Here is a 10,414-nt window from a genome sequence, read left to right as displayed (position 1 = left end):
TAACAAGAAACATTAATTAAAAGAGTAAAGATGGTCAGCTATTAAAATAAAAACTTTTGTTGTCATAACAAAACAAAGACAACAAAACTAAAATAATTCAAAAATGAAAAATGGAAGTTGTTGAAAATAATATTATGTTGAAAATAATGCCCAATATTATGTACCTGGAAACAAATTCATGTTCGCTGCGTCTAGCTTCTGTCAAGAAAAATTGAGCAAAGTAGTTTCCTGCCAGCACTGCCTCCCTGATAGATAGATAGATAGATAGATAGATAGATAGATAGATAGATAGATAGATAGATAGATAGAAAGATAGATTTTAGAATTTAGAATTTTATAACCCAGCTTTGAAAAGAAGACATTGTTTTTTTTCTTATTTCTATTTAAATGTTTACCTTGAATGTTGAATAGTTGGATAGTGTCCTATTTCAAAACTATTTTTCTCGGGGTGAAATTGGGTGCCATAGAAAGGATAATTCTGACCAAGTACAATTTAATTTCAAACCATATTTTAAAAAAGAAATTTTAAGGCCAATTTCAAAAAAAAATATTTTAAGCAGTTAAAAAAATAATTGAATTGAATTGAATAATTGATCTTGATGAAATGCCTTTCTTTATGATTTTATAACATAATAGATTTTATATATAGATTTTATAATATAATATATTTTATTAAAATGATCTAAATTTTAAATCAGTCACTTAAATGATCTTTACACTCTCTTCACGAACTTAAAAATTTAAATGAAAGTGTTATTGGTCTAAGAAAATTTTGTCTGAAAGATAAAAGTCTTCAAAATGAGGTTGAAATGAGGGATTATAGTATCTGAAAATTGTTAAATTGTTTTATTAAAACTGAATGATTATCATATAAATTTTCAATTAATAATTAAATATGTTCCTTTGCTTCTATAGTTGAAATAAACTCCAATCCATCCTGAAAAAAAATTAATTTTTTTATTTAATCTTAATTTATTCTTTTTTAAATTATCATTTTTATATTACTCACACATGTTTCCAAACTTCAGAAATAAAGTGAAACTGAAATCTCAGTTTTCCAAAAAAAAATTGTATAATTATGTCATTATTCAAGTTTTTAACTGAATTTGAACATGTCTCACTTTTTATCAATATGACAAAAAAAACGGTTTATATATATATATATATATATATATATGTAAAGTAAAATTTTAAAGCTAAAATTATATTAAGAAAAGGACGGGAAGTACTCTAGATCTGCTTAAATAACTTTTTTTTCTGACCTTGTCTGTGTTCAGAGACAGTGGGGTCCAAAAAGTATCCATTTCATATCTAGAAAAAAAATAATAAAAATAATAAAAATGAGGAAACAGGAACACCAATTTTTAGCTATTTGGGTTATCTGCAAATCTGTATCTGAATCTGTACATTATATATAATCTGTAGCCTTTTTACGAAAAACAAATTCAGATACCGAATTTAAAGAATTTGAGCCGCAGCTTAAATTTAAGCTGCAGCTCAAATATGGTTGGTTCCTTTTAAAATCGTATTCATTGCTTTAAGATTTAAGCCAGTGCTCAATTGAAACCGGTTTTTGACGGATTTAAGAAGCGGCTTATTAAATTCGGACACTGACTTTTATTAAAAAAAATGTATTTGTACTTAGTTTTTTTTCGTTGTAAAATTACATAGAAGCAATGTGGATATCACTATCTATCTATTAAAAATGGAAAAAGGTTTTATTTTTAGTTTATTTTGATCGAATTATAAAAAGTAAAAACTCACAGCAAAAACTTTTTCGCACGAATATGATACCCATTACAATGACAGTTTTATTTAATTTTACTAAACTTTATTACCCTACAACGGGACCAATTACTTTATTACTTTATTACCCTACAACGGGACCAATTAGATATGTGTCAACCATGTACTATGATCCGTGTAAAGTAAGAGCAGGATGAAAAGTTTCTTAATTATCCTACAAGGGGAAATATTGAAAACTCCTCTCAAAATTAAATAAACATTTTAAAGGTATTAAAAACAAAATTTTGGGTTCTTGTTGTTAAATTTTTGATCTGGCTTCGGTTGGTTTCATCCAATGTGTCACCCTTTGTCGGAAAAAAACTTTTGCATAATAATTTGAAAAAATGTTTCCCTTAACATACTTAGTGGTGTATTTTATTTAAAAGAAAAGAAAGCGTCTTCTTTCGTTTTGTGAAAAAAATCTTTTTACATAGTTTGAAATTTAATCAATCTCAGAGTAGGTCTGGGCAAAGATCCGTTAAGAGAATTGAGGTTTTCGAAAATTAACAGAAGAGTCCGTTAACGAACGGAAAAAACGATTAACAGAACGGATTAGACGTTTAAAAAAAATTAGCAGTTGCAAACAAAAACGTAACGGTTTTTTTAAACGGTGAATTTCGCTTTTTTTCTGCTGAAAATTGCGCTAAACTTGTTAAAAATTTAGTTTTAAAGTGTTTTGATGCTTTTAAATTCTTCTGTGTTTACAACCTTAAATGCTGAGAGTAGATCGTGGTAACCTTTGAATTTTGATAAAAATGTGGAGTTTGTCCAGCCGCGAAGGAATCCATGGGTTTTCCCCAGAATAGGATAAACATGGTTGACTTGTGGCCGAATTTAAAGAATTTGAGCGGCGGTTTAAATTTAAGCCGCGGTTTAAATATGGTTGGTTCCACTTAAAATTGTATCAAATGTTTCAAGATTTAAGCCGGCGCTTAATTTAAACCGGATTTTGGCGGATTTAAACCACGGCTCAAATTCTTTAAATTCCATCTTTGGATATCTAGATTCTTGATACTCAGTCTGCAGAAAAGAATAAATGTACTTCAACTGCTAGTGTGGTTAACGATTTGACAAATCTTTAATGAAGCTGAACTATGTTGACAACTGAATGTCACAAATAAATTATTATTTGAAAGACGACTTTCAAGTCGTCTTTCTACGGTCATGTTTCGTGGGACACCCTGCAGACGGATATCTTACTTTGTAAAGTTCTCCATGGTGAGACACCAAACATGAAAGTTTGCTGTCACATTCATACTGGTCAGAATATCAATAACTTCAGAATTAGCCTATAAATAATAATCTTTTCAGTTTCTTGATTTTCTTGTGGTTTTAACATATTTTCTTATCGATTTTGATGGTTATCATATCGTTAGAACTGACGAGGGTCAACCTAGACCGAAATATATTTTCAATAAATGTGGAACTAACATTTACTCTATTTACTCTATAGAGGTTTGGTCCATCATTATCACCGAATTTTAAATTAAAAGGGACTGTTCGTAAATTTAAATACATCGAAGGCTTCCAATTAAATTCATTACGGATTCAGAAAAAACGTCCAGTAATTTTGTTTCAGAGTGTATCAAAGTTTGAATTATCTAAAATTTGGTTAAGAAATGTTCCACCGTTAATGTCCAAAAATTTTTGATAATTTTGATCAAATGTTTTCTGTTTAAAATTTTTATTTGAAAGTAATAAAACCGGATTTCTTGCAAATTTCACTGATTTAAATTTTCATGAATATTTTCGGTATATGATCAGTGTTTGGAACCTTTGAATAATATTTGTTGTTAAAAAAAATGGGTAAAATATATTTCCCTAGAAACCAGAAGTCGTCCTTAGGACGTCATGACGACGTCAATAATTACCAATGGGACGTCCGGCGACGTCGTATTTTAGGTGTTGAGGACGTGTTGAGGACGTTTAACGCAAGGATTCTTACGTCCTCACAACCTAATTTTCGAAGTCGAAATGACGTCACTTTGGACGTCCAAATGACCAAACTTTTGACGTCCAAATGACCAAACTTTTGACGTCCATCTAGGGTGACTGGTCATGTTCCGACCAGTTAGGTTTCCTGACATAACTCAACCAATCTTGACCAAATCCAACCTAAGTAGATTGGTCAGGTTAAGACCAGTATGAGACCAGTTAGGTAACTCCACCTAATCCGACCTAACCTGACCAAACATGACCTAGAAGGACTGGTCATGTTCCGACCAGTTAGGTCTCCTGACATAACTCAACCAATCTCGACCAAATCCAACTTCAGTGGATTGGTCAGGTTAAGACCAGTATCAGACCAGTTAGGTTATTTGACCTAACCCGACCTAACTTGACCAAACACGACCTAGGGGGACTGGTCATGTTCTGACCAGTTTGGTAATCTGACGTAACCCGACCTAACCTGACCTAACACGACCTAAAGGGACTGGTCATATTGCGACCAATTTGGTAATCTGACGTAACCCGACCTAATCTGACCTATCTTGACCTAATGGGACTGGTCGTGCGACGTCGCTGGTTTCTAGGGTTCTTAGAAAATATATAATTTCAAATCTTTATTCTTTACACGTTAATAGGAAACAGAACAAACGGCAGGGCAACATTTAATTTTAAAATTAAACACATACTAAAATCCAATTTGGCACATTGATCTTAGGTAAAGCTATCAAATATTTGTAAAAAGTTACCTCTTTGAAAAGACGACTTTCCTCCCAAGCTTCAAGAAAATCCAGTGGCAAATGCTGATCACTTGAACTGCACCTTAATATTTCGGTGATGTTAGCATCGATTGTTTAAAGGGACTGTAAAGGAAAAATGAAAGGGGGTAAAGGTTGAAACCAAAGAGCTTCAGAAGTTGATCGAGACCTATAAGAGTTTTATCTGATGTTCCTGTCTCGAGAAATTGATATAAAACTGTGTCAAAATTATACCAGATATTATATACAGGGTGTCCCAATAAACATGGGAATTCAATGACGAATTCGATATCGTCTTTATAAATAATTCTTTGATTTAGTATAGTGATACCTACTGAGAAAGCTATAATTTCCAAGAGTTCCGTCTGCTATGTTCACAATTTGTTTGTTTATGTTTTGACTGCATACGGTTGTACTTAGTAAAACAAGAAAATTGCAGTATACAAACAGTGTAAACATATCCGTCTTCACTGTTCATCTTGTGGAGACATTATAAACACATCTTTACAGTCTTTTACCCTTTTCATAAAATAAACTCTAGCAGACATAATAATATTATGGCTTTTGAAAATAGGTATTACAATGCTAATTAATAACAAAGACGATATCCAATTCGTCACTGAATTCCCATGTTTTTTTGGGACACCCTGTACATAAGATTGGAGTATAATATTCTAAGTTTTAAACAGATCATATTCCGCAAATTTGCTACCAATCTGAAAACGACGATATCCAAGAGGAGCCTGAAAAACTCAGGTTTGGTCATATTATTATTTGAATTTAATAAGTAGCACTTTTTCAATTCGTGCATTAATGTTTAGCTAGATTAACATATGGGATGTTAAGTAAGGTTTGTATTTGACTAATAATTGATTGATCTGTTTTAATTGAAAATGAACCAAATTTCTGTGAATTTTTATATCCTTCTGATGTTCTTAACGAAACTTTGTCATGTCCTATAGTCCAGAGCATAAATAAAAACTTACTGTTTTAACTAAAAGGCTAAGCCCTCCTGAAGAAATAAAAACTTTGATTTTCAAAAAAGGTTGACATCCCCCCCCCTCCCCCCACATGGACAAATTTCTGTATACTTCTCTTGTTCTAACAAGAAAACGAAGAAAAACACTGCACCCCAGGAGTATGGAATAGAAGAGAGATACAACTGACGCGGCCCGTCCTACCATATGATTATACATGCTTTGCAGACGGTACTTCATTTGAATAAGAAATATTTGTTAGAATGACCGCGAATACAATAACCTTTTCTGAATATTTCTTATACGAATGGAGTACCGTCTGCAAAGCATGTATAATCATGGTAGGGCGGGCCGCGTCAGTTCTATCTCCCTTTTATTCCATACTCCTTGACTGCACCATAAATATGTATGGTATACGGTACCTAGCTAAATGTCGTTCTTTGTCTGAAGAAGCGAGTGTAATGAATTCGAATCCTAAACAAGTTGCCCAGATAGGGAAGAAATCCCCTGCATCATTGGCAACCTGAAAATACCAAAATTAACGATATTTTACGAAATAAATTAAATGAATAAATTTCATACCTTGGCTAGCTCAAACATTTCTGTTGCAAGCCTAAAATACAACAATATAAGACAAATAAACAGTAAATTATAAAATGGAAAGCAGCCATTGTACAGTGGACAGTGGACATTGGGCAGTGGACAGTGGACAGTGGACAGTGGACAGTTGACAGCAGACAGTTGCCAAAGGACAGCAGACAGTTGACAGCGGATAGCAGACAGTGGACAGCAGACCGTTGACAAAGGACAGCAGACAGTCGACAGCGGACAGCAGACAGTTGACATCAGACAGTCGACAGCGGACTGTATAAAAATGAAAATAAAATTTTTAAAAAAGTACTCCGAATAAGTGGAATCTGTTAATGAAGCGGCTCCTCCAGGAATAAGAACACCATTGATACTCTCAAACAACTTGACAGAAAAAAAATAGTTGAATTTTGTTCCTAATTATATTGTTCGACGTACGCGTGTTTAACCCTAGCTATGCAGGGGTCGTTTAGCGCAACATAGATTCAGCCTGCTTATACAAGTTTCATCAATTTTTAAGACAGGGTCGACTTTGAAGTGCCGCAATGCCTTGGGCTTTGATTTTATCGCTGAAACTCACTTATGCTTTTCTCACTATGGTTATTCAGAAGTAATTGGCAAAATTCTCATAGATTTTTGCTTGAGATCTTTAACCTTTAAATGACAGTTTAGCGCTGCCACCAAACTTTTTTTTGCCAGCTATGCACTCTCATTTGTGACACTATTTCTTGACTTTAAAGAAATAATAATTAAAAGAATTTTTTGGCAAAAATTTTAGGGTATAAGTAAAGCCTGTCGGCCCAAAAACCACGTGGTACACTCACGTGTGCCGTTGTAAATCGAAATGGATGGTCACGTGAATTGTAAGCGACAGTTCCTTTAAAAATCTAACCTTTAAAAATCTAGAAAAATCAGAAGGAAGTTTTAGTTTTTGCTAATCATCTACATTGCCAGTTTATATCAACTAGGCTTTTAGTTTAGTCTATTTCAATTATGAACATTTTCTCTTTGTGTAGATTGTAGAACAAAACAAAAAAGTTTGTGGATTTTTTAGTAAATTTTCGTGGATTTTCAAATTTAATGAAAATAAAATTTTGCTTGAGGAAAATCTTTCCTGGGGACATGTGAAGTCCCACACAAAATTTGGGCCCGATCGGTTCAGCCGTTTTGACATTTATTGGATACAAACAAACAGACACCCAGACAAGCAAAGTATATCACGAAGGACGCTACGGTGATAACAAAAAAAAATTCTGGAAAAATTCGACTTTTAGAATTAGTCCTAAAAACATGAAACATCAAATGTGAAGTGTGAACAGACCCATTACACGTAATCAGTGATGTAATAAGTAACCAGCAAAACTATTTACTTTGTAACAGCAATAATTGCAGTTAATTATTGCTTTAATTTCGTCTTTCTATTTAACAGTTTTCTGGTCTAACTGTTGAATATGTATTAAAGAGGATAGAGATTTGACCTGGGTAAAATTTTGATTACTTCCAGCAATTAGAGGAACCACCCTGCCTCCTTAACAAATGTACTGCATGATTTTTGCATTGTCGCATTTAAAAAGTCCTTTTTATTCGTTGCTAATCAAAAATGAAGAAAAATTCCTTTGTAACATCTCAAAAATTGAGAAGAAAAGAATTCTATATATTAAATTAAATTGCGAAATAATTCAGGCAGTTGACACATTTTTTTTCCCGATAGAAAAACGTTGTATCTTCAACACTAGAACTCAGATAAATGGTTGAAAGGGTACCGTTTTGAATCGGTAATAGTACCTGCTGCCTCAACCCACTTCACATAACTACTAGCAATGTAACTTCCTAAATAAAATAATTTTTTTTAAATTTATAATCATTATTATTAATATAATGATTATTCGTGTTCCCACCTCCAGGTGATAAGTAGTCCTTAGAAGGAGGAAGATTTTGGCTGACAATTCCTAAAAAATTAAAGATATAATTCATAATTGTTTTAAAACTTTGTAGTTATACAATAAACAAACGATTGTTTCTTATCATGAAATATCTATTTACAAGTTCCTGAACTACAAAAGACGGAAGAAAAATAGATAATTTGAAATAAACTTACTAATAAGTAAAATTCAGCTTGCCAAAGAATTTTTTGAAAACAGTTCTGCTTATCCGCGTATTTTAATTTGAAATATTAAACTTTGTAGAAGCATGGAAAAATTTTACGGTTCTTAACGTGTTTCTTACGAGTTAACTAATCAAAATTTGATGCAAATCGGTCAAGGTGTTTATAAGTTATGATTGGACACTCTATATGTATATATATACTAGCTAGGCAACTTACTGGAAACTAAAGCTCTTTAAATAAAAATCAATAAATTGAATGTACAGGATTATTCACAATGGATGAGACCTTAGAGACGAATGTATATATTCCAGACATGGGTATGTAGCATCTAATTGGCACCTCTATAGGGCATGTACAATTGTACATTGAACACACCAAATCCCGCTGTAACTAGCACTATAATAGATCTCTCTTATCTCTGGATAGAACCGACTTACAAGAGGAGTTTGAGTTAAGAGGACTCCACAACAGAAAACAAGTAGAACTGTACAGTGTACAGTGTACATGTACCGACCTATGATAGGAGTTTGAGTTTGAATGGACTGGTTAACTAAGCAACAAGTAGAACTGTACAGTGCATCTATAATAGGAGTTAGAATTGAGAGGACTCCACTGGTTAAACAGGCTACTAAAAGAAGAACTGTACAGTGTATAGTGTACATGTACCGACCTACCAAAGGAGTTTGAGTGGAGAGGACTCCACTGGTTAACCAACCAGCAAGTAGAACTGTACAGTGTACAGTATATATGTGCCAACTGGTACCGACCTATAAAAGGAGTTGGAGTTGAGAGGATTCCACTGGTTAACCAAGCAAGCAGCAGTAGAACTGTACAGTGTATAGTGTACATGTACCGACCTACAACAGGAGTTTGAGTTGAGAGGACTCCACTGGTTAACCAGGCTACTAGAAGAAGAACTCTACAGTGTACAGTGTACATTTATCGACCTATAATAGGAGTTTGAGTTGAGAGGACTCCACTAGTTAATCAAGTAGCAAGTAGAAATGTACAGTGTACATGTACTGACCTATAACACGAGTTTGAGTTGAGAGGACTCCATTGGTTAATCAGACTACAACGAGTAGAACTGTGCAGTGTACATGACCGACCTATTATAGGAGTTTGAGTGGAGAGGACTCCACTGGTTAACCAGGCTTCAACAAGTAGACCTGGACAGTGGTACAGACCTATAATAGGAGTTGGAGTTGAGAGGACTCCACTGGTTAACCAGGCTACAACAAGTAGAACTGTACAGTGTACATTGTTCATTTACCGACCTATAATACGAGCTTGAGTTGAGAGGACTCCAATGGTTAACCAGGCTACAACAAGTAGAACTGTACAGTGTACATTGTTCATTTACCGACCTATAATACGAGCTTGAGTTGAGAGTACTCCACTGGTAAACCAGGCTACAACAAGTAGACCTGTATAGTGTACATGTACCGATCTATAATAGGAGCTTGAGTTGAGAGGACTCCACTGGTTAACCGAACTACTAAAAGAAGAACTGTACCCTGTATAGTGTACATGTACCGACCTATAATAGGAGCTTGAGTTGAGAGGACTCCACTGGTTAACCGAACTACTAAAAGAAGAACTGTACCCTGTATAGTGTACATGTACCGACCTATAATAGGAGCTTGAGTTGAGAGGACTCCACTGGTTAACCAGGCTACAACAAGTAGACCTGTACAGTGTATAGTGTACATTTACCGACCTATAATAGGAGCTTGAGTTGAGAGGACTCCACTGGTTAACCAGGCTACAACAAGTAGACTTGTGCTCTGCAACATATTCAAACAACTACTGATAAAAAGTCAGGAGTGCAACAGGCTTATCTAAATACTAGTTAGAACTTAACAAAGGACCAAGCAAAACAATTGATATTCATTTTTAAAGAAAAGATCATCAAGAATAAAACATATTTAATACTTATTTTGAAATTTAATGTTGTTTTTTATTTCACTGCAGATACTAATAATTTTTGGGCAATTTTGTTTCGGTTCTCTGATTAATATAATCTCAGACAGACATCAGATTCAAACCATAGATAAATATCTGATTTGCCCGAGGTTTTGCATTCATATATTTTTACGCAAACATGATTTATGATATAATCTTTAATTCAAAACACATTTAAACTTTTTTTTCAGTTATTAAATGTCCTAAAAACGTAAAATTTACGTTTTTTAAATAAAAAGATAAAGAATTCCATCTTTAAAACCTTAACATTCATACTTAATATTAAC

At 33.6% G+C, this 10,414-nt stretch overlaps 1 protein-coding gene across 1 annotated transcript; it reads right to left on the bottom strand.

The window, feature by feature from the left end:
* Nucleotides 1–91: 91 nt before the first annotated feature.
* LOC111715381 (gamma-glutamyl hydrolase) lies at nucleotides 92–9,980 on the bottom strand. The gene is made up of 14 exons (XM_023490693.1): nucleotides 9,943–9,980; nucleotides 9,793–9,852; nucleotides 7,954–8,004; nucleotides 7,841–7,885; nucleotides 7,534–7,583; nucleotides 6,369–6,439; nucleotides 6,050–6,080; nucleotides 5,890–5,990; nucleotides 4,482–4,554; nucleotides 2,986–3,074; nucleotides 1,263–1,311; nucleotides 902–937; nucleotides 396–478; nucleotides 92–245 (listed from the first exon to the last, which is right to left on the bottom strand). Exons 1-14 carry the CDS (start codon nucleotides 9,956–9,958, stop codon nucleotides 98–100), a joined length of 903 nt encoding a protein of 300 aa, XP_023346461.1. The 5' UTR covers nucleotides 9,959–9,980; the 3' UTR covers nucleotides 92–97.
* Nucleotides 9,981–10,414: the final 434 nt, after the last annotated feature.

Source organism: Eurytemora carolleeae, unplaced genomic scaffold (genome assembly GCF_000591075.1).
Source record: "Eurytemora carolleeae unplaced genomic scaffold, Eaff_2.0 scaffold98, whole genome shotgun sequence".
Classification (NCBI taxonomy): domain Eukaryota; kingdom Metazoa; phylum Arthropoda; class Copepoda; order Calanoida; family Temoridae; genus Eurytemora; species Eurytemora carolleeae.
The sequence above is the reverse complement of the archived record's forward strand: the minus strand, read 5'-3'. Positions and strand labels throughout refer to the sequence as shown.

Bases quoted from the DNA above. Each gene is read 5' to 3' on its own strand.
- LOC111715381 (XM_023490693.1), bottom strand. The intron at 6,440-7,533 runs GTCAAATCTCTA...TTTTCTGTCAAG, and splicing joins GTAATCAAAATTTTACCCAG to TTGTTTGAGAGTATCAATGG. The intron at 6,081-6,368 runs GTACTTTTTTAA...GTTGTATTTTAG, and splicing joins ACAGATTCCACTTATTCGGA to GCTTGCAACAGAAATGTTTG.